The sequence below is a fragment of the Microtus oregoni genome, unplaced genomic scaffold (assembly GCF_018167655.1).
Source record: "Microtus oregoni isolate MIOR12 unplaced genomic scaffold, Mior012 000001F_ref0000356, whole genome shotgun sequence".
NCBI lineage: Eukaryota > Metazoa > Chordata > Mammalia > Rodentia > Cricetidae > Microtus > Microtus oregoni.
In genome coordinates, this window is record NW_024543060.1 from 57,641,118 (window position 1) to 57,665,322 (window position 24,205).

General features: G+C 43.8%; 2 protein-coding genes across 2 annotated transcripts; both read right to left on the minus strand.

Annotated features, from left to right (window-relative positions):
- Positions 1-21,041: 21,041 nt before the first annotated feature.
- LOC121463518 (keratin-associated protein 12-2-like) lies at positions 21,042-21,554 on the minus strand. Its single transcript, XM_041675780.1, has one exon. The coding sequence runs from the start codon at positions 21,552-21,554 to the stop codon at positions 21,042-21,044; it is 513 nt and encodes a 170-aa protein (XP_041531714.1).
- A 1,681-nt stretch (positions 21,555-23,235) lies between these two features.
- LOC121462527 (V-type proton ATPase subunit F-like) lies at positions 23,236-23,884 on the minus strand. The gene has a single exon (XM_041674150.1). The coding sequence runs from the start codon at positions 23,843-23,845 to the stop codon at positions 23,486-23,488; it is 360 nt and encodes a 119-aa protein (XP_041530084.1). The 5' UTR covers positions 23,846-23,884; the 3' UTR covers positions 23,236-23,485.
- Positions 23,885-24,205: the final 321 nt, after the last annotated feature.

The window sequence follows — 24,205 nt, forward strand, 5'->3', positions numbered from 1 at the left end:
TCAGACTAGATTTAAGAACGGAAAGTGAGTTTGCCCTTTCATCCTTCCACATTTATAGGAAGACAGCATCCTAAGTCACTTTTCTACTGTCAAGCAAGAAGCAAATACAATGTGTATATATGTGTGTGGGGACCAAAGGTTCGGGTATCACACCTCATCTTCAGTTTTTGTTGTTTGGTTATGTTGTTTTTTTAAATACAGGGTCATGGGGTCTCTTACTAGCCGGCAGCTCCATGATTAGGCTAAGCCACTGAGCTCCAGGGATTCACCTTCCTCTGCCTTTCTAGCCCTGAGATTACAAACAGGTGCCCTCGTACCTCACCTGGTGGTACCTAATGGTGACCAGCTCTAAGAAAGGTGTGAAGGAAACGCTTTTGCATCCTGCTGGCACGCTCATCTCTCTAGGAATCCTACAGGCCTTCAGTGCCAGGTTGGGACTGCTAAAGCAGCTACACGCTATTATGGGATGAACTACGCAGACTGTATAGTGCAAGCCAATCTAATAACACCCATTTATAATATACATTTATTGCATCCATTCTACAGATGCAGCAGTTTAACACACACACCAAAAAAAAAAAAAAACACTCAAGGAATTAGAAAAGAAATCTTTTTAATGGCGCCCATCCAGTTTTGGCTGCGGCCAACCCACACAGAAATTCTTTTGAGGCTTATCCAGACTTTGAGTTATATATAACATTTGGCACACGCTGTCACCTGTCAATGTCTTCTGGGTCCCAGGCCTAAGTTACACTCTGAGCAATTAAACATGTCCCACAGAGACACAAACTGTAAGCTTAGCCACTTGGGACAAATGGGAGATTTACGAAGCAGAGATGCCAACTGGGTTACGTCTAAACCTGACAAAAGTGGGACCAGGATACTGCCACCGTTACTCTTCAAGTAGGCCAGTGTCACTCTTTGGGGTATCTGTCACCCCAAGTCATCCTGCCTGGCTGGAAGAATTATGTTCCTTGTCATAGGAGAAGCAGGACTTAGCCGTGACATTACCCAGTATGCTCTCTTTGAACACCCTACATGGTGACATTACCTGGTGTCCTCCCTTTGAACACCCTGCATGGTGACATTGCTTGGTGTCCTCCCTCTGAACATCCCAGAGAGGTGTGCTCTTTGGCTTCGGAATAGGACCTAACTGGCCCAGTCTCTGGGGATGAACCTTAACAGAAGCGTATCATCAGTGAGTCTGAACTTCAGCTGTGTTGGTTGAAAGACAGATTTTTTTCCTCCCTACCAGTTTGGTAAGTATGACATCTACCCTTGAGTAGAGGCAGGGAGGGTTCCTTTGGCTAAATTTTACATTGTGAGCTTAATATTTCCTAAGCAAGCTTAGTAGATCCTTTTCTAATTTTTTCTTTTGTTTTCTTTTATTGAAAATAGATTCTTTTCTCATATAATATATCCTGATTATGGTTTCCCCTCCCTCCTCTTCTCCACGTTCCTCCCTCCTCCCTTCTTTTTTCCTCCCCTCCAGATCCACTCCCTTTCTATCTCTCATTAGAAAGTACAGGCTTCTAAGATATGACAACCAAGCATGACAGAATAAAATACAATAAGATAAAGTATAAACTATCATACTGAAGTTGGACACAGCTACATAACAGGAGGAAGAGAGCCCTGTGAGCAGGCACAGAGTCAAAGGCACACTCATTCTCACAGACAGGAGTCCCATAAAATAAGCCAAAAGCTAGAATACACAGGGAGGGAACCTGCAGAACCATGTAGGTGGAATACACAGGGAGGGAACCTGCAGAACCATGTAGGAAGGCCTCGTGCCTGCTGCTTCAGTCTTCGTGAGTCCATAAGCACCTTGCTTAGTTGACTCAGAGGGTCTTGTTCTCCTTGTTCTCCATCCCTCCTGGCTCTTACAATCGTTCCACCTCCTCTTCTGCAGGAATCCCTGAGCTCTGAGGTGGGGGGAGGGATTTGATGGGGACCTCCAATTTAGACTCTCTTTCCCGTGATTTCTAGCCGTGGGTCTTCTCACCCGCTCCCGTCTGCAGAGGGAGGAAGCCTCCATCTGCCTCCTTGATGTTGACTGGATAAAGCCATGACCCATGAGTTTGCAGAATATCACCAGGAGTCATCTTATTGGGTTTTTGTTTTGTTTTGTTTTTAATTTCGGTTTTTTTTTTGTTGTTGTTGTTTTGTTTTGTATTTGGTTTTACCATAGATCTCTGGGCCACCTAGTCTCTGGATCTTAATCACTCGAGCCGTGTCAGGTGTGGGCTCCTTCTCATGGATCCGGCCTTAGATCAGACGTTGGTTTGTTACTTCCCCATGTTCTGTGCCACCATTGCCCTGGCATATTTTGCAGGCAGGAAGTAGATCTTTCCTAATGTCTCTTAAGCACCCCCAGTTTCTCCTATGGAGACCCCTGGCTAATACATATAGCAAACACTTGGCTGAGTAAGCTATCTCCTCGGGTCTAGCAAATACCACAAGTTCACATTCCCTATCTGATGAACAGATTTTAGTCCTGGTATGGTAACGCAGAAATGGAGAGCCCCTCAGACTCTGAACACAAGAGCTGCAGACACTGAACCAGGCAGTAGGGTAGCAGGGGCTTCCATTTTCAGATGCAATGGGGGTTTGTTGTTTCTCTGAATTCCTTTAGCCCAAACACAGGCATGCAGGGTGCTGAGCAAAGCCGGAGGACTGGAGTTTCTCTTCAAAAGGTGCTTCCGGAGAGGTTTAAGAGACAATACGAAAATAATTTGTTAGTGTGTAAGTCAGCGGACACGGCTTTTGATCAGTCAGACAAGATAGTTCTGCCCGGGGGGGATCAAACTTGGTTTTTTTTGTTGTTGTTGTTCTTCTTCCAAATACTAACACCAGCAGATAGAAATCAAAGGAGGTGTTCTTTCAGTAAAGGAAATTCCAGGGGAGATGCTGGGGCTTAATTAAAATATAAACCTTTGTTTGTGGCCTTTTCTTCCTTTGGGGAGAGGAAGTGTACTGGAGGAGTTGCATGTCCTGGCTGGTGAGCCACAGGTCTCCAGCAAGCAGGGATCTGTCTACACTGCCGCAGTCTCAGGGAAGGCTTGGAGGGCGTCCTGCCTGGAGCCCCACCTGCCTTGACTCTCATCACACACCCTCGTCATAACATAATGATGTTATTACTTCCTCGTGTGGCCCGTGGGCTTGCTTAATTAAAGAATGGAAAGGTACAGAGGTCCAACCTTTTGCTTTTAATTAATCAAAAGATGTGTTTTCCATCTTTGTGTTGCCAGGCAGCGAAGTATTTCGTCTGCCTTCCAAGACTCAGAAGAGTTTGGTGAAAGAGTTCAGCTGTTCCTTTGAGGTTGCGTAGCCGGCACAGCAGAGGACTGGCTGTCCTTTTCCTTTGATATTTCCAATCAGTGGTAATGGCCAGACAGATGCCTACAATACGATACTATTTGCGGGAAAAAAATTCAAAAGTTGCCCCAATCATCGAGTCAGTGTAAGTCTACATCTTCACATTCATTTCTTGGCTGTTTACCCAAGCATTCAATCCCAGAATGAAGCAGCTGCTCATGCCAACGTCTGTGTTTTCTTTGACATATTAGACAATAACTTTGCTATTGTTTGAATATTTCATACATGCGTTTAATGTGTTTGATTGAATCTACCCCCATTCCCTCCCAAATTCATGTGCTCTTCTCGGAAAGCCCATGGAGTTTGCTGGTGCTGCCAGTGTGAGCAGGGGTAAGCCATCTATTGGAGTATCGTGTAGATTGCCTCTCAGGGCTTCTATCCCTGAAGAAAACTCACCCTTCCTCTCCCAAAAGCCATCAATTTCCAACAGCTTCTCAGATATGGGGGGGAGGGTTCTGGACCCCTTCCCCATCCATGCTGGGATTTTATCTGACTCAGTCTTGCATGAGTCCTGTGTATACAGCCACAGTTGCTAAGAGTGCATATGGGCAACTGCCTTGTGTCTGGAAAATATTATTTTATGTAACCATCCATGACCTCTGACCCTTATAATTTCTTTGTGTCCTTTTCCATAACAGTTCCTGAGTGTTGGGAGAAGTGTGCTATATCTCTTGCATTTGGAGATGAGCATGCCACAATCTCTTATCTCCGCATGTTGATCAATTGTTGCATCTCCACATTAAACCACCATCTACTACAAGAAGCTTCTCTTAGGAGGGTTGAAAGACAGACGCATGGATTTATGGGTACAAAGAGAAGAACTTGGGGGCAGTCTATTACTATGTTCATTTAGCAGAATAATAGTGGCAGCTTCTTCCCTAAGGCCCATGACCCAGAAATCCACGGGTTCTTGACCCAGTTCATGGTATCGATCATGGAACAAGACATAAATCCACCTGGAAGTGACTGGTAATGCCCATAACATCCATGTCACAATTGTACTTGTTGGGTATATCTTACCAAGCCGGTTGCCATGACATCTTAGTTTGGATAGGAACTTTAAACTTCACAGTGGCCATCACATCTACATATGGATAAATAAAGTTCCATATATGATAAGGGAATGCTGAAAAGCAACACAGATATTTGGTTCAACCTCTGTGTTTGGTGTTTGGATCAACAAGAAAGCTCTCTGGTTTCTGAAGAGCTGTGTCATCGAATACCCCTCACCTAGGGGGACTCTGATGCCTGCTGTTGATCTGTAGGTTTGGATGTTAACAGAACTTATTGTTATCGTAAGTTCGAGGTAATAATAAGTCACAACAGTGTCTCAAGATGTCTGAAACAACTGTCATTTTACACCAGAGTATATGTGATTCCTATTGGTGACAGCCAACCAGCCCACTCACAGTCTACAGTAGGTGTCTGTGTCAACAGTCCAAACTCTCACCTCTCCTATGTTTTCAACTTTTGTTTTTGTTCATTTGTTTTCAGAATTTTAGCTTCCTAGTGCATCTGGGAGGTAAATATCACATCTTCCCCTATGCCCTTCTCCTCCACACACATACAGCTCTGCCACACACATACAGCTTCCACACACATACACCTTCCATTGGAGCATGGATTTGGCACATCTCCAGATCCAATCACATCGAAATTTCATTATCTCCCTGTACTCCCCAGTCCATCACCTACTCTAGGATTCATTCCTGGTGCTCTAGGAGATGGATGTGGACCAGTGCCTGAGCCCTCATCGTAGAATCTGTACTATAGAGTTTTTTCCCTGTCCTGAAAATCCTCTGTACCCACTGGCAACTACTGAACTTTCTATTGTCTCTGTATTGTAATTGTTGCTTTTGCCATGGTGGATTTCACTTTCTGACTATGCAATTTCTCCCACAAAATACGAAATGTCCTCTTCCACCCCCGAGGTCCATAGTCAGCCTGTGACTTGCTCTGGCCAGAAGAATATGGGTAGCAGTGAGTGACCATGCGACAGTACTGAACGCAGACCTTTAGATACTTTGAATGCTTTCAAACTCTCAGTATGCTTCCCTTTCCTTGAGAAAAGTGTGTCCATACTAACCCACTGGTCTAAGGAGAATGGAAAGCACTTGGTAGAAAACTGCCTGGGGGATCTACAAAACCATAGCAAAAGACAAAGTCAGCCAGCTGAGCGCACTCTGCATGAGACAACCCACCAATGCTTGCCGGAGATCAGTCCCACTATTCCAGCTGACCTATAGGAAGAAACATGGTCTTGTGCATTGAGACTTCTGTGGGTCTTTAAACGTAGCGTCAGCTAACAGATGAGTGAATTTGTAAGTTAAACAAATGTTCAATTTCAGTTAGGCCCTGTGCAGTCTGGCTACAAGTTCACAGTTATCAGTGTTTTCCCAGCCAATCCTCTTATCCTCACAACCACCCAGTCAGACACTCACAGCTCAAACGTTCAGGCTCTGGGCCAGTTTGTCTAAAATGTTTTCAATTTTATTCATCCCATGTACCCAAACACAAATAAACTAAATTGTCCATACATAAATACAAAATCTAGAAATACTCTGGTCTCATGGTAGTAATTTTCTCGTCTCAGTTGGTCACTCGGGCTGTTCTTGTGTTGGCAGAAGTCAATGTAAGGGCACACCCTTATTTTGATAAACAAGAGAGGAAGTAAGAAAGATGATCCTGCTTGCAGAAGCCAAAAAGATGGGTGGTGGTGGTTCTCAGTTTTCCCATGATCCTGAGTAGTTGCTCAGATGTGTGATGTCAAGTAAGTAACATGGAAGAGGAAGGGCCTTAGACATGAGCAATAAGGATGACTGCATTCATATCCTGTGTGCATTCCCTTGGACTGTCATTCCCTTTATCTGCAATGCTCTTTCTGCCTCTCTTTTTCTTCCTTTCTTTCTCTTCCTTCTTTCCTTCCTTCTTTCATCTTTCTTTCCCTTCCTTCCTTCCTCCCTCTCTGTCTCTGTCCCCCCCCCCCCTTTCGTCCTGCCTGATGGCACTAAGATTGCTCACAAGTTTTGGCCCTTTTCTTTCCAAACTCCCTTAAGTGGCACTGTTTGTCCATCACCTGCCAGCCACACAACACACACACACACACACACACACACACACACACACATTTTAGATTGGGTAAAATCCTAAAACAGTGGCTGTAGTAGGGTGACTTGTCTTTTTTTCCTCTTTTCTTCTTTCTCGGATGTCCTCCCATCTTGGGGATGCAATCCAGGGCCTCTCTCACACGCGAAGCAAGCACTCTAATACTGAGCCCTCCGTCCTGTTGCAGTGTTTCTGACTGAGATGAGCCTAGGAGCAATGGCTTGTACGAAGGAGGTGCTTCTCCTGAAGGTGTGTGGACAACGCGAGGAGAGTTTGACGTAGAATACTGGTTTACTAGGAGGGAACTAGGGGGCTGGGAGAATTTAAGGAGCACTCCAGTAATTCTTTAGCATCCAATCTTCCACATGGGGCAGGATAAGACCCTACCATATTTGGGCCCCCAGAGAATGAAGGAATTAGCTACAGAACAAATGAACTCCAGGAGAAGGGGCATGTGGGGACAAAATTAGGAACACAACTGTAGAAACACCCAGCATACCACAGTCAGTGAGTTATCCAAGGGAACAGGAGCATTTATCTGTGTGCAACTGCAAACTATGCCTGCCTTCCAAGCTCTCTGATTCCCTCTATCTTTCTCTCAACCAAGAGCCTTCATCGTGAGACAGGAGGATGGAGCAGCCCAGTTAATGAGCGTGAGATCTATGCAAGAGCCAAGCCAAAGAAGCATCCATCCCTGTGTTTCAAGATGACAAACTGTAGACTCACACCTGACTCCAAGATCTGGAACTTCTAAATGCTTCTATGAGCTATAAGAGAATACCAATAGAAAAAAAATTAATAATCACCACATACAAGATCATTCATAGCGATGGGACAGTGGACTGTGTGTTGTTAGCCAAGCAAATTTTTAAAAGTGCCTTGTAGTTAACACGGAAATCTACACAAAAAGTCCACTTGAGGATGGGAATACTGATGTCCACTTGTCACCCCAGTGCCTGGGTGGCTGAGACAGCAGAACTGCTGAGTCCAAGTCTGGACTACAGAGAGAGACTCAATGGCTCAACCCAGAACCAACCTGAGACACAACCACTTTAACCTCAGCTGTCTGAAAAAAAAAAAAGAATTATTTTCCTCTAGATCTTCCAAAATACCTGAAATTCCTGGCGGTATCCAAACAATATTACTGGGATCTGAGGAACCAAATGGGGTAAAGGGCATGATGCCAACAAAAGCACTCGTTAAACCCATGCTGCTGATAGAAAAGATTTAAATGTGCTTATAAAGTTTATTAAGTTGTAGTGCTTAGTTTTCGTTTAGGTATGTAATGTAATTGAGTATTAAACAAAGTATAAAATAATTATAGCTATTACTGCTCAGATAAAATAAACAAACAAAATTGATAACTCTGAGCGATAAAATTCATCTCTACTTCTCCCTGAATGTGGCCCAATGCTTCCCAGGCCTCTTCTTGGACACTGACTGAGCCTGCCCAAGAAATTTTCTAGAATTCAATCTGAAGATGAGATTTTTTCTTTTTTAAAAAAATGGGAGATTAAGATACACAGAAGTGGAGATAAAGCAACCTTCTAGCACTTGGGAAATGTTCTAGACCTTGCTGTTATTCAGACATGGGGACAAAACAAATTCTCTGTCATGGGGGGTCTCGAAGGATGGAGACACTGTGACTGCCCTGGGGCTGGTTTTTCAAGAGGGGTTGCAGGGAACGGCTGAGGTGAGGGATTTAAAGACCTCGGTCCTGTTAAGAAAGGCGTTTCACTGAGGATGTCAACTCTTTCATTCTGCTTGCATTGAAAATTTTGAAGGGCATTGAAGATTGGAGAGGAAGCAACCGTCACACAGTGAAGTGATGTTTGAACATCTCCTCAGCCTCCTCATCTCCTTATCCGCCCCACTGAACTCCTTCCAATAAGTCCTCTGTTTTCAGGTCTTTTTGTTTTGAAGTTGATACACACCATAGCCCAGGTGGACTTGGAACTCAGTGTGTAGTCCAAGCTGACCCTCCGACCCCAGCCTCCTAAGTGCTGGGATTACAGGCATGTGACCATAGCCCAGGTGGACTTGGAACTCAGTGTGTAGTCCAAGCTGACCCTCCGACCCCAGCCTCCTAAATGCTGGGATTACAGGCATGTGATCACACTCAGCTTCCTAATGAAATTTCTGGATATTATTGGCTACGTAGGATTGAGGTGGGGAAAAGCAAGGAGACTGCTTAAGGAGCTTTAGCATGTATAGACTTCTCACTTTGTTGGAGGAAGATATAAAGGAAGAAGGATTAAAATAAACAGTAATAATTCAAAATAAATGTGGAGAAAGCGGAACTGGTTGAAACAACAAAGCAATGGGAACTGCAGTTAACTCTGTGAAAGCAGACTAACTCATCAGAGCAAAGGCAGAAACTGATGTGTGCATGTGTCTGTGCTATGTGTATGTATGCATAAATGTGTGAGTGTATGTTAGTGTACATGTGTGAATGTGTTACTGTATATGGACATGTTAGTGTGTATGTGTATGTCTGTATGTATAGATGTGTCTGTGTGTGTATGTGTATGTGTGTGTATAAATGTGTGAGTGTGTATGTGTTATGCGTGTGTGTATGTGTGTATGTTTGTGTGTATAGATGTGTGTAAGTGTATGTTAATGTATGTGTGTATATGTATGTATATGTGTGCATGTGTATTGTGTTAGTGTGTGTATGTGTTTGAGTGAACCTATGTGTATATGTGCATGTGTGCATTAGTGTGTGTGTTAGTATGTGTGAGTGTGTCGTTTGGAAGAGCTACATCTTTTCTCTGTCCTAGAAGAGAGTCTGTTCTCTCTGCTGCTCACTCTGCGTGCAGGTGTGCACATCACTGCCCTCTGACTCTGCACACGGGTGTCAGTTGAGCAGGCTCTGTCTTCACAGTTCCGCGAGGACACAGAGACGCACTTGGTAACTAAACAGAGAGCGGGAGGAGAGTGGAGGGGAGTAGGAGAGGGACTTTTGGAAATTATAACAAAAAAAGGAAAGAAATGACTGTGACGTGGACACGTAGCAACGTCTGCTACAAAAGAGAAGAGGATGTTTCCCATGGCGACTGTGGAGACAGTAATTCATGGTTCCTAGAAAGGCTCTGGCCTCAAGAAAGAATTTCCTCAAGTTTATTCTTCCTCCCTTTTTCTGGGGCCTGCTTGCTTTTCCTCTGTTTTTAGTCCGAGCTTTTGTTTTCCTCCATTTGTTAGTTGAAGGGAGTGAAAACGGTGTGTTAGCAGCTGCTGAGAAAGTCTCCACACAGAGCTGACAGCTCACAGTTCCCCCCAAAAGCTACCGGCCATGTCTCAACTGCACAGAGCACTCCAGCCTACTGAGCAGTTGGACAGGGAGTAGGGTAGGAGCAGTTGCCTTCTCCACACACTGCCAACCATTTATCCTGTCAATGTGGAATAACATCAGAATTTACACTTAATTTCTTTTAGGTTTGTTGTGTAGTAAAAATGATTGCAAAGAGATACTTTGGAATGGCAGATTAGAGTCCTTTAATTCATATACACATACATCTTTTTCTGGAGAGATTAACATGCTTAGCCCTGAGTGCTATATAGTGCACATATAGTGCACAGTGTGTGTGTGTGTGTGTGTGTGTGTGTGTGTGTGTGTGTGTGTGTGTATCAACATAAATAATCTTCTTTCCCTTTGGGAGGTTGGTTTTCTTCAAATAATAATAGCGAATAGCGGTTCAAACTTACTGATGCTCTCCAGAAGCCAAACACTCAGCTTGGTGCTTTCCATTGATTCAATTAGTCTAATTTAATTTAAATGAATTTCATTGGGATGAAGAAACTGAGATACCAAGATTAAGCAACTTGTTCACAACCACAGGAGTCTCAACCCAAGCAGCCTCATACAGAGGCCCCATCTCCCAAGCATGTAGCAATAAGAGTCCTGCTTCCGGTGCGGTCTACAAATGCAGCATGCAGCTCTTGTCCCTCTTCCGCTCCCCACACCATTTCTCCTTAATACCCATCCTCCTCTCTTCCTTCTCCACTGACTCCGGCTCAGTTTGCCTTTAAGAGGTAAAGCACACTGGGAAGCACACACGGGCCATCCTCTGTGTCCCTTTGAGCCAACAGCTCTTGTCCACTTAGGGGACCTTCTCTCCTGACCAGTCTTTTTAGCATGCGTTTGGAATAGGTCTTCAAGGTGATTAGGAAGTAGTTTGGCTCTGCAGAGACAGAAAGCCTTAGTCATCCTATCATTGGAAGCTAGAAAGGAGCATGGCTCTGGGCTAGAATGGTCTGGGTTGACAAGACCCACCTCCGCCACGATTTCAATGTCCCGCATTCTTCTGTCGGGTTTTCCCAAAGTGATCATGTCCTTCCTTTTCTTCCTGATTACATTACAACATTGGAATTTGTCAGGCAAGTTGAAAAGATGAATATCAACTCTGTACTCCTTGAGGAGCAGGGAAGGAAGGAATGACGTCAAAAGCCCCTTTGGAGACCCAACCCATCCTTCTCAGGCACTAATAACAACAGAGACATCAGAATGATCCATATCACCAACCAAATTCTACTGCCCGTTCAGAATGACCGAATCTAAGAAGTTTCTGAATGTGACAACAAATGTTCTAAACATTAATCTTTCCAACGCAGTGTGTCAAACGTGGTCTTTCCCTGTTTAAACCTGAAGTAGTCCATTGAAGGCTAGTGAGGGGTTTGGACAGGAAAAAGGGGTTGATCCCAGCACTGGTCATTAGAGCAGAAAATCTAGATGGTGCAGCTCTCCACCTCAGGGATGAGACTACAGCAGAAAGGAACACGTGGGCTGCTGGGGTGAAACCACCCGGAGGGGACAGTTTTCAGTGAGTCGGGATAGGAGCGCATGATGCTAACCACACGCTGCTAATCACTCTCGCCACTCCCGGAAGAGCCAGCTCAATAAACACGGCTGAGAATGTTCTTTAAGATGACTGCGGAAGAGTATTGATGCTGCTCTCGGGTGACAAGAGCGCAGGGACAGAAGTGCTCTCCAGGGACACGAACAGTCATAAAAACAGTAATTTTCAATTTTTTGACATTTTATCTTCCATTCCTCACTTTACACTTATTTCCTCTTTCTGTCTCCTCTACATCTTTCTTCTCTGTTATACTTTAAAACATGTGACTGACAAGTAAAAGCTAGAGCCATAGTTGAGGCCCCAGTGTGATTTGATGCACCGTTTTCTGATTATTAGAGTCACAGTGTCAGACCTGTCACGATCCACTGTCATCATTTGTGTATATGTGTGAGTGTGTGTGTGTGCGTGTGTGCATGTGTGCATATGTATGTGTGCGTGTGTATGTACGTGTGTGTATGTGTGCGAGTGTGTGTGCGTGTGTGTGTATGTGTGCGAGTGTGTGTGTGCGTGTGTGTGTACGTGTGTGTGTATGTGTGTGAGTGTGTGTGTGTACGTGTGTGTGCGTGAGTACGTGTTTGAGTGTGTGTGTGTGTGTGTGTGTGTGCATGCGTGTGAGCATATGCGTGTGTGTGCGTGTGTGCTTTGATGGAACACTTAAAATCTCCTCTCTTAACAAATTACAAGTTGACAATATGGTATTGCTGCCAGGCATAAAGACAAATCCTATTTACACACCTCATTTACCACCCACACTTAATACACGCATACCATGCTCAAATGTGCGCTGCGCTCTCTGAGGGCAAGAACTCTGTCTTCTGGGTATCGTTTTGATTTTTCCCCCCACTGAGAACCATAACCAGAGCCTCACACAGGTGAGGCCCTCTTTTCCTGAGCCACATCCCCAGATCTACCAATGCTGTCATCTTCATTTTAGTGTGCGCAGTCCCCAAGCACCCTGCTCACAGCAGAGTAGCGGTCGATTTGTGATTATCCGAGTACCAGAAGGAAAAGAAAGACAACACAACAAACGTCACAAGAACTTGAATACAGCATTTAACTTTGCGCAAAGGGCAGTTGCTAACAGCTGGTGGAGGGGACCGCGGGAGGGAGCGGGGCACGACCTATGTTCTTAAAGGTGCTGTATCCGAAAGCGCCTCCGTTACAGTAGCATATTCTATATGCTAGACCGTGGAATGTCAGCAGCGCATCAGAAAACTGCCCTTGACTGAGAAACCAAATATCTGGAGGTCTAATAGACGCAGCTTCCTGCACTGAGGGAGAAGAGTGGAGGAAGAAAGTCCACAGCGCTAGGTCGCTCACCGCGAGGCAGGGTGCAAGCGCTTAGAGGCTGAGGAAGTCTCACTGTGGCTGTTCTTCGGTCCCTGGAGTCTTAGAAAAGGGTAGCCTCGGTCATTGCAGCTCAAAGGGCTTTGGATGCTTCCTGTGTTTGATGTAAGCTGGAACTACATCAAATAGCCGTGATAACGAATGGATCTAAAGGATCTAATCTAACCGGGGCTCCTTGTATTTCTGAGAAGGGCGGAATGAAAAGCAGGCTTCTTCCTTTGCTGCTGCTCAGACGGTTTCTGTTTACTTCATGATTTAATCTGAGTCTATCATTTGAAACCAAACTCGAGCTGGGAACACGTGGGCTGACCTATTTTTTTTTTTTTTTTTTTTTTTAGAAATGCCGGATTTCAAAAGTAACTAAAATGTTGATTGTCATTAAAAGGCACGATAGACCCTCAAAGTTTTGATAGCATGATGACATTCTTTGACAGACATTCCCAAGTCCAAGGCAAACACCTGGCTTTGAATTAAAACGTTAGAAAAGATTGAGTTCAGGAGCAATGAAAGTGTTGAGAATTCTGCAAACACCCATGAGTAAGACTTACATACTCATTTTCCTTTGAATTCAGACTTTTTCTAGAATGCTATGAAAATTCAATTTCTTTTGCTTTCAGACAGAGGCTGAGAACCAAACAAAAGGGGGAAGGACACAGCAATAGCAGGAGCTTTTGCCATTGTTTGTAAATTTGTAGGGAGTTGCTGTTATTTCTTAACTATTTGGAAAATTTAACCAGGTAAACTATCTGGGCATAGAATTTTCTTAGCTGAAGAATTTTAGATTATGAATATAATGTCTGCAACACATGTAGAACCATATAAATACCCAATCTATCAAAAAATTGTGTTTTTAAAGAAATAGTTTTAATTTCATCTAAGCTGTTTGTCAGTATAACTGTAGTATGAATAATAAAAACCCCGAGACAGATACTGGGGTTCAACCTGAAGATCAGAAAAGCAAAGCAGCCAGCCACCGGCTCCCACCTCTACCTCAGATAGAAAATGGGTGAGATCCTGTCTCCACAAATCCTGAAGACCCCACACCCTATACTCCACACTCCACAGAGCTCCTGGCTCTTACCCTTATATTCCTGTCTCCACCTCCCTACTGCTGGGATTAAAGGTGTGGGATCCCAAGTGCTGGGATCACCTTTGTGTGAGCTCTGTTTCTCTTTTAATCAGATTCAGTCTTGTGTAGCCCAGTGTGGCCTTGACTCACACAGACCCATCTGCCTCTGTCTTCTGAGTCCTGGGATTATAGGTGTGTACCACCAGTCCCTGGCCTGTACGGATGACTGGTATGGCTGCTTTGCCCTCTGATCTTCAGGCAAGCTTTATTTATTGAAACACAAATATAATACCACTATAAAGATCATTAACTACTTTAAACCATAGGGTCTCTAATAATGTTTCATTTCATTTTTTATCTTGCTATTGATGATTTGAAGTTTATCTCTTTTTAAAAACATATTTTCATATACATTTATTTTTAAACTTCTTTATAGACAATAGTTTTTTCATTGAATCAATGTTTTTATAATTCTTTATCTTTTTTAATTGCAATTCTTTCCATTTTTCATTATGTCTTGCCTTCAACTTTTTACATAATTGGCCTACCTCTTTTATAGAGCCCTAAGAGCACTTGATTCATTATAATTTATTAAAAATATGTTCTTCCTGGGCATGGTGGGGCATACCTTCAACCCCAGCACTCAAGAGAAAGAGGCCAGATGATGTCTCTGAGTTTGCTGCAGCCTGGCTTATATCGTGAGGTCCATGTCCCCAAAGCATGTCTTTCCTCCTCTTTCTGTGTCTCCTTCCTTGAAATGCATTGTTGAATTTCCAAATACTTGACAACTTTTCTAGAGTTCTTTTGATTGTTTTGCTGTTATGTCCCAAGAACACTGTCTGGACAAATTCTGTCTTTTTTTTTTTTTAAATATTGCTTTTCCAAGACTTAGTGCATGTTCTATCTTAACATGTAGTAGTACATGGCAAGCAGTCTAGGTATACTTGAAAATAACAAGTACTCAAACCAACAATAAACACGGTAGTAAATATGATGTGGTAGTTTGCTTTACAAACCCTATTAATGTTATCGATGGCAGTGCGGTTTGTGTTCCCTAGGTGCTGTCTAACTTTCTGTCTCCTCACCTCTTACGAAGAGTCTATGATGCAGGAGGCAGAGGCAGGTGGATCCTGTGAGCTTGAGGCAAGCCTGGTCTACATAGCAAGTTCCAGGTCTGCTTAAAGAGACCCTGTCTCAAAAAACAAAAACGAAAAAACAAAATAGATTGTCCTCTCACCGTGACTATGAATTTGTGCGTCTGTCCATTTCATTCACACTTAGAAGAACACGCGTTTAGGATTATGGTCTCTTGTATTTCCCTTTCCTCCATTATGAGATGTCCTTGTTCCCTTGACAATATTTCTTGCTCAGAACTTGTTAGTCCAAACAATCTGCTTTTAATTGTAGATACACCACTTGTCTATACTCAAGTTAACTGATTGTTGCTTCTGTAACATTTGATCTAAGGCTAAGCCGACATGTTGACTTTCAATTCAAACATTTTATTTTTCAATTAAAAATGTTCTATTTTGGTGGGTTTTTGTTTTTGTTTTGTTTGCTTTTTGTTGGTAGTGGGGGGTTGCTTGACTTTGTTTATTGTTTTTATGTTTTTTCTTTTCTCTCTCTCTCTAAAATACCCTATCTTTAAAAAACAACTGTTGAGCTATCTAGCATCTTTTTTTTTTAACTTCTCAATCATCGTCTAGATAGAAAGCATTCAAAGTAACCATGTTAAACTTGTCTCTGCTGGAGCCGAGTCTCTGCTCTGTCTCACAAAGCAGGCACATGCTAGGTGACACAACCCAGCTCTCAGTGCGGCCCTCGGGCTCTGACATTAGAGGAGCTGTCTCTGCTCTCCTGGCAGGGTGCACAGGGACAAGGTGACACAGAGCACTGTGAGGCAGTACCCTCTCCGACAGGATTTCCTCTCCACAGCGGCCCAGCTCCATGAACGCCGTTTATCTTTTCACTCCCTCTCTCCTTTTTCCCAACCAAAGCTAAAATTGCTCAGCAGTTGCTTCAAAGTCAGTCTGTGGGTCTGCTTCCAGTAGTGCCTTTCCTTTGGACCCTAAATTCCATTTTTCCATCTCTTACTGGCTTCCTAACTCTTCTCATATCTCAACCACTTACACAAAAGAGCAGTGATGGCTGAAGTCTGATAGTTGTCTGTCATTCTCAGAGGGTAGAGGCAACCTTTTGCTCCCTCTTACAATGCCCGAGTTCTGATTATTTTTATTTCTCTTAAATCCAGCGAGCTGGATCTGGGTTATAAGATGAAACCATGTAAAGTTAGTCTGGCTCTCAGTTCTCCAATCGTGGCCTTTTTATGATGTCAGTCGTGACGTGGGAGAAGGTCGGCTTCCATTTCCTTTGTTGCTGCCCTTAGTTGTCCTCACAGAGGTGGACAGTAAGTCACTGTTGCTGATGACATGAATTTAAAAAAGGCACCAAGACTCTTGAGCGATCTAAAAGTCTCTGCACTGAGGACTCCATTTCATGGTGCCATGCAGGCTTCCGAAGGAGAAAAGCAATCAACATTCCTAGCCAAACTACAACACCTATAAATTACAACAGAGACCAGCATAGCGTATGACCAGGAGTGGCGCACACTGTTCAGCAGTAACCAGCGACTCTCTAATTGGACTTAAGGCCTTTCTTCAACCAGATGGAAATTATGTTTGGTCCAAGAAACCTAACCAACTACCTAGGGTTTATGAAGTCAAGGATCTTGGAAGAAAACCTACAACCACCACTTTACTAAACCATAATAATCCCTGACTATACTCTAAATATTTGTCTTTCTACCCACAGGTAAGTGTGGTCTTCACCCTCTCATCAAGGAAACTTCTTTTTGCAACAGATGGAAACCATTACAGAAAACCACAACCAATCAAAATGCAGAGTTGTGGAGCCTAATCCCAATGGGTATATCTATGAAACAACTCTCATGCCTAAGGCTCTGGGTTCTCTGCAAAAGGATGGGTGGAAAGAGTGTAAGAGCCAGGGGATCAGGGAGCTGGCTCTATGGGTGTGTCTCCTAGTAATATCAGAAGCTACACGCATAAAATCTCACTAATATGATTTCCTAAACATGAGCCAAACAAGAACAACAACAGCAGACACAGTGAAGTGGAGGCGGGAAAGCCCGTAAGAGCTCAACCTTAGACAAAGAACTGTAGGCAACTATGCTGAGAACAGAGAAAGTCTTCCCCAAAGAAGAACACACTAACTGGTTTTCAATACAAATGGTAAGCAATGAAAACATATATGTAAATAACATTACATAGACTGAGCAGATTGTATTTATGTACATAGGAATTATCTATCTGTCTATCTATCTAATCTATCATCTATCTATCTAATCTATCATCTCTGTGTGTGTGTGACAATAATTATTGAAAAAGAGGCCATAAATTTGAAAAAGAACAAGGAGGGACATATGGGAAGTTTGAGGAGAGAAAGGGAAAGGGGAATATTATGTAATTATAATCTCAAAAACTAAAAGAAATACTTAAAAAAGAGAAAAGCACCCTTCTCTCTGGATTTCTGTCAATCAAGGCTTTCTTGTACAAACAATAGCTTTCCTTAGCCCCACAGAAAACTTTCTTTCTAAACTTTTCTTGCTTTTTCCTTGGGAGAAAAAGTCTTTTATGTTCTCCTCTGTTCTCTCCAAAGCAGGAACGCCCACAAAGATTGAGTTCATAACTATTGTTTTAAACCAATTTCTAACCATGAAAACATAAAACACTGGCAACTCATATTTGGGCAAGACAGTAAGGAAACACAATATAATTACAAAAGAAAGTTGAAGGGTTAGCAAATTCAAATTCAAATTAATTAAGAAGTTTGATAGACATTCCTTTAAGCAAGAACAAAAAGCACTACAATAATTATTTTAAACTAATTATTCCTAAAATCCTGTTGGCCTCCCAAATATCCATCTATTCAAGGGAGCAATCCCACCCACGTTTTCCATAAGCCTGCTGAGTCATCATCTTTCTGTAATATTCTAATTAATTCTATTCAAATAAGTTATCTGGCAGATGGCACTCATATGCTTTTTAACTAGAAAAAAATGGCTTACAGAAATTTCAGACTGGTTTCTAAATGTTTTTTTCTACAATTAAGATTCTGGTGACAAACCAACAAATCCTCTAACATGGTATTAGAAAATAGGGATTTTAGCACAGCACATGTTCAAGTCTTTTAAAAATTACATTTAATTGTTTATTTATGTATTCATTACTTTTGTTCATGTGGCAGTGTTGGGGGGAATATGTGTGTGCTACAGGAGTCTGGAGGTCAGAGGACAACTTGCAGAGCAAGGCTCTCTTATTTTATAGTGTTGGTCCCAGGAGTCTAGCTCAGATCATCAGTCTCTGTAGCAGATGACATCTTACTAGTCCTGCTCACGTCTTTCTTGTCGCCTGGTCTCCTCTGCTAAGAGCTGGCATCCTGCATACAAAGCCGGAGAAACCCAAGCAGCACGATTGCCCTTCTTCTGGCTCTGAAGGCTAGGAGTGCAAGAACAACATGTTGGTTGCATGGTTTCAAACGAGGGCTCTCATCTTGTCCTGTAGACAGCCATATTCTCCTCACGGGACCTTTCCTTGGAATCTGTACTTGGAAGAAGAGAAGACAAATACCATCTCTTTTTATGCAGACACTAATCCTTTAGACTCTGACATGACCCTGTGAGCTCAGTGAACTTTGGATATTTTCTGGAATGTCCCCACTTTCAAATTCAGCCACACTGGAAGTAAATGCTTCAGCACAAAAATTTGAGAGAATACAGAAATATCCAGTCTTTAGCCAGAGTATTTAAGCATAGAGTTCAGTGGTCCTCAACGTTGCCCTTGATGACATCCCCTTCTCACATTTCTTGATAACTTTTTCTCCTGTGTCTTGCTCATAGCCCCACACCCACTACCCAGACGCAGGATTTTACAGAAAATATCTAGTATGAAGATAAAAGTTTCAAAGCAGGAGCTAACCACAGCCTAATACGTGAATGTCAGCCTGTGGTCTGTGGTTTGTGCTTTCATCTCAGAAACACAGATTTATGTTGTTTTAGAGTAATAGTGGTTCAATTACTATAAAACATGATTTCAACAGAAAGTTTTCTGTTTGACCCTAAAATGTAATATATGTCAGTTATGTCCAGGGGAAACTAAATTACTAAGCATCCTCTTCAACTTAACCACCCTACTCCTAAAAAGACACAGTCTAGCCAAGCACCCTCAAACACCTCCAGTATCAATTCAAATCTATTTATCAGAAAACCTTAGAAGTGGCAATATTTTCAAAGATGTATTCAATGGCACCAGCTTCATCTTGTTCTGGCCCTTCTCATCTTCTTGGGTCAAGGGTTGAGCAAGAGAGTATAATGGCTGTGAGTGTTGGAGACAGATATGTTAGAATTCTTGTCACTTACTAGCTATGTGATCTTCAGCAAGCTGCGTGTGCTGGTCAGATCCTGTCAGCTTGACACAAACTGGAGTCCTCTGGCAAGAGGGACTCTTAATTGATAGCTCCCTTAGGATGCTGGGAGGCAACTCAGCAGGACATTTTCTTGATTGATGCTTGCTGTGGGATGACCCAGCCCACTCTGGATACAGATGCCACCCATGGTCCTGGGTTGCTTAAACACCAAGTTGAGCTACAGCAAACCAGTAAACAGCTTTTCTCCATGGTGTCTTTTCCAGTTCTGTCTCCAGGTTCCTGCGTTGACTTCCTGCTCTGACTTCCCTCCATGATGGACTCTAAGCTATCCGCTGATATAAACCCCTTTCTCCCCAAGTTGCTTTTGGTCGTGGTTTTTATCACAGCAATGGGAAGGAAAAGTAGGACAGTATATGGGCCTTTAATGCCTGCTTCCTTGCTCATGAGCCAAGAATGTGTTGAGCAGTAACTGTCCACCAGTCACTCTGCTAAGCACCCATAAAAAGGACATATGAAGTCTCCCCAGAGCCCAAAGCAGGGTTACCTGTGCATGTTTCAGGAGGTTATTTTATTAGGGTTTCTACAGGATTCTCGGTTCTGGCTGGACAGTAGATTTCCCTGTGAAATTCTCTTTAAAAGAACAACCTTATGCCCAGGTTGGAATGCAGCATTTATATGTCAATCAAGGAGCTAGCGATGGCGCTCTGCTGGTGGAGCGCTAGTTAGCATGCATGAGAACCTAGATTTGACCCAAGCAATGTATCAGTGCATGCCAGCATCCCAGTCCTTGGGAGATGAAGACAGTCGGATAAGGAGTTCATCCAATACACAGTGAGTTTGAAGCCTGGGCTTCAGGAGAACCCGTCAAAAAATAAATAAATTCTTAAGAAAACTAAATTCATGTCAAGTGCTTAAAAAAACCCACAGAAGTCTGAGAAACTTTTGGAGGTGATAGTTGGGCTTTGCTGTCTAGGTTTCCTAGGCATGCACATGTCCAAATTCAGCAAGATACTACATTAAATGGGTCAGGTTTTGTGAACTGATTAAAAATTATATGTGATATCGAACAGTCCCTACAATCCAAGGCAGAAATTTTAGAGATGAAAGCTGGGCCAAAGGTGACTCTTTCTCTCTCATCCTGAGAGTTCTTACGTGTAGCGTTGACAACCAACTGATTAGATACAACTCTAACACAAAGGAAGGATTATGTTTCAAAAGATCTAGACAAATTCAGCATGTATCTTAGTCAGGGTTTCTACTGTTGCAAAGAAACACCAGGATCAAAAAGCAAGTTGGAGAAGAAGGTTTATTTGGCTTACACTTCAGCATTGCTGCTCATCACTGAATGAAGTCAGGGCAGAAACCCAAACAGGACAGGATCCCGGAGGCAGGAGCTGATGCAGAGACCGTGGAAGGGTGCTGCTTACTGGCTTGCTTCCTTTGGCTTGCTTAGCCTGCTTATAGAACCTAGGACCACCAGCCCAGGGATGGCACCACCTACCATAGGCTGGGACCTTCCCCACTGAACACTAAATGAGAAAATGCCCTAAACCTGAATCTCATGGAGGCATTTCCTCAACTGAGGCTCCTTCTTCTGATGCGTCAAGTTTGACACACAAAACCAGCCAGTACAACGTGTAACGGGAAAACAGAACTGAAGCTTACGTGGGGGAAAAAGTCAAAAAAAGGCAAGACACATTGGAAGATGGGAGCAGAGGCCCCCAGAGCAGGGAAGGAGGAACAGGTAGAGTGGGACTCCTGTGAGCTATGACCTAATGAGTATGACCCAGGTATGGTGGCCTGCACTAGGGTGGAGGCACGGAAGGTGGGGAGAGTTGATCATATCACAGATCTGCAGCACTGAGAAACAGCAGCACTGGATGGCACTGGATGGCACAGGATGAAATGACACTGGATGACACTGGATGGCACTGGATGGCACAGGATGAAATGACACTGGATGACACTGGGTGACACTGGATGGCATTGGATGGCACTGGATGACACTGGATGGCACTGGGTGACACTGGATGGCACTGGATGGCACTGGGTGACACTGGATGGCACTGGATGGCACTGGGTGACACTGGATGGCACTGGATGGCACTGGGTGACACTGGATGGCACTGGATGGCACTGGATGGCACTGGATGGCACTGGGTGACACTGGATGGCACTGGGTGACACTGGATGGCACTGGATGGCACTGGATGGCACTGGGTGACACTGGATGGCACTGGGTGACACTGGATGGCATTGGATGACACTGGATGACACTGGATGGCACTGGGTGACACTGGATGGCACTGGGTGACACTGGATGACACTGGATGACACTGGATGGCACTGGATGGCATATTGGGGATAAGGCACAGGAAAGGAAGGTGGTGAGGATGACTTCAGAATGTTTGGACAGTAAACGGCAGGCTGTAGCGGCTGCTCACTGAGATGAGCAGTCTGGTAAGTGCCGTTAATTGGTGACTGTACTGTCCTCATAAAAGGGGAATGCAGTCAACAGGCACATTCCTGTTCACATAGAGTGCTGGTGTGTAATTAAGCTTTTGTACTTTGGGTATTAATAATCATTTATTGAGTGTATGATGTGCTAGGCTTTGCGGTAGGTAGTCTGAATCCAAACATGGAGTAATTTGACCCAAAAGATTTACAAGGACAGAATGAAACCCAGGTGGAAACTTGTAAGGCCTCAGAACAAAACTGCCTTTTGGGGAGATCTGCTTGGCAGCAAAGAATCCGGCTCTAATTTTTAAAATAATTAAGTAACTATTCTCTCACAGGCTGTGTGGTCTTGGGTACATTAAACTTTCTGGATCACAGTATTGTAATTAATCTATCAAGGAAAATGGTTATTCTGTAATTATTAATTTCTTCCCTTCTTACAACTTATAAAATTATAAACTGCCTAAGTATAAAAGCCACATCTTGTTTGTCTATAAAGGAAGAGATGAAAATTAATCTTGGTTCCCCTGTGTGTGTAAGACTTGAGAAACACAGCGCTTCTGAGATGGGGGGCAAACCATTTCCTGCACAGGCACTTCTAGATGGGGGTCAAACCGTTTCTGCACAGAGAGCTTTTGAGTGCGAGGTAAGCCGTTTCCTGCACAGCTTGGCCCCTTCCCATGGATTAGTTACTCTTATTGTTTCCATGGACAAAAAGAGCTCAAAGAAGAAAGGGTTTATTTTTGCTCACAACTTGAGTAGATATAATACATCACAGTGAGGAAGGCTGGAGGTACCAGTCACATGACCTCCATTTCTATTTAGTTGAGGATCCCAACCCATAGGATGGCGCTACCATATTTAAGGTAGGTTTTTCCATCTTAACCAACCCAATCTAGAAATTCCCTCACAGATGTTCCCGGAGGTTTGACTCTTAGATGATTCTAGATTCTGTTAAGTCAATAATAATAACCATCACAGTCAGGGTCCTGCTCAAGGGTCACGTATCATGTTCCACCTCATGAAAGGCCCCCACATTTCTGTGTCTAAAGACTGTGCAGCTCTGGTTTTATACATTTGCACACAGATAAATACCTCTTGCCAGGTCCCTGGCTTATCAAAACTCCGCCATGAGCTGAAGACATGGCGTTCAATATGTAAGGCGCATGAACGCAAGGACCCCACAAAGGTCTAAAGGTAATCTAGAGTCACCTGATTTCTCCTTTTTGCCATGAGGTGGTTGTCCGATTTGAGTGGCTGGGAAAAACAACAACACACAATAAATCAACTCAAGGAGGAAGGGTTTGTGTAGATTCACGGTTTCGAGCGCCAGTCCTGTTCGGTTAGCTGCCGTAGTTTTGAGTCGATGTCAAGATAAAAGATCATGGTAGAAAACATGTCATGGAACAAACCTCTACACCTCAAGATGGCTAAGAGACAGAAAAGGGGGCTGGGTTCCAGGAGCCACTTCAAGGGCATTCCCTCAGTGAACTAACTGCTTTCCGGTGGGACTATGGGCTGGGGCCTATGCCTTCAACACAGAGACACTGAAAGACACTTTTTTTTTTTTTTTTTTTTTTTTGGAGAGAATATTCTTTTAATATCAACAATGACACTGTGTAACAGCACAGGGAGGAGGGGTGGAGAGAGAAGATGGTTGGGCTTTCTCTCCCTAACCAGCCTGGATCTGAACAGCAGAACCCCAACAGCTTAGGAGCCACTCAGCGAAGAGGAAGGGAGGGGCTGGAAACCAAGGCTTGAAACTTTATAAATAGAGGATGGCAAACTGGGAGAGGCCTGGTCGTGAGAGGGGGCTGGCGGCTGAGGAGCCCTAACGCAGGTCTTCGGCCGTGAACATGCCCTTGGCCCTGCGCAGGATGGAGTCTTTGGCTGCATCATAGGGATGCTCCTTGGATGGGATCTCCAGGACAGCTGGGATGGAACGCTGGTGGGCGTCAAGGGCATGCCGAACCATCTCTGCGATGTACTGGTTGATGAGAATGATGCCAATGTCATCCCTGTTTAGAAACTGCCTGAAAGTGTCTTCGATCTCATTGATGGTAGTATCCTTCTCCACTACCAGGAAATTAGGGTGGCGGTTCTTGTTAAGCTCCCCTATGCCGCCCAGCAGGAAACCCGTCACCGTGTCCTCGTCTCCAATCACCGCGATTAGTTTACCCTGGCCCGCCATTCCGTCGGCAGAGCGGAGAGCTCACCCGGCACCTGTGATGCTCCGCCCCCGCAGCGGCCTGAAAGACACTTCTAAACATAGCACTTGATCAAGAAGGACAAGGCCCTGACTATGCTTTGGAGGGTCAGAACAGGTCACAGCCAACACGGTGCTGGGGCTGTGTAGGATGTCCAATAACATTTCACATAGAGGAATACACATGTATAGGAGAGAACCAATGGGTGTTTTCAACTGAGAACCCACCTGTGTGTGTATAGTGACTAAGTAGGGGACAGTCACAGAAAGACTAGCTGCACAATAGTCCCTCATAAACACAAAAGAGTTGGGGTGTGGGAGTCTGACCACAAGCAAAATATGAGG

Excerpts from the sequence above, each read along its gene's own strand:
- LOC121462527 (XM_041674150.1), bottom strand. The coding sequence starts at position 23,845 with ATGGCGGGCCAGGGTAAACTAATCGCGGTGATTGGAGACGAGGACACG.
- LOC121463518 (XM_041675780.1), bottom strand. The coding sequence starts at position 21,554 with ATGCCATCCAGTGCCATCCAGTGTCATCCAGTGTCATCCAGTGTCACC.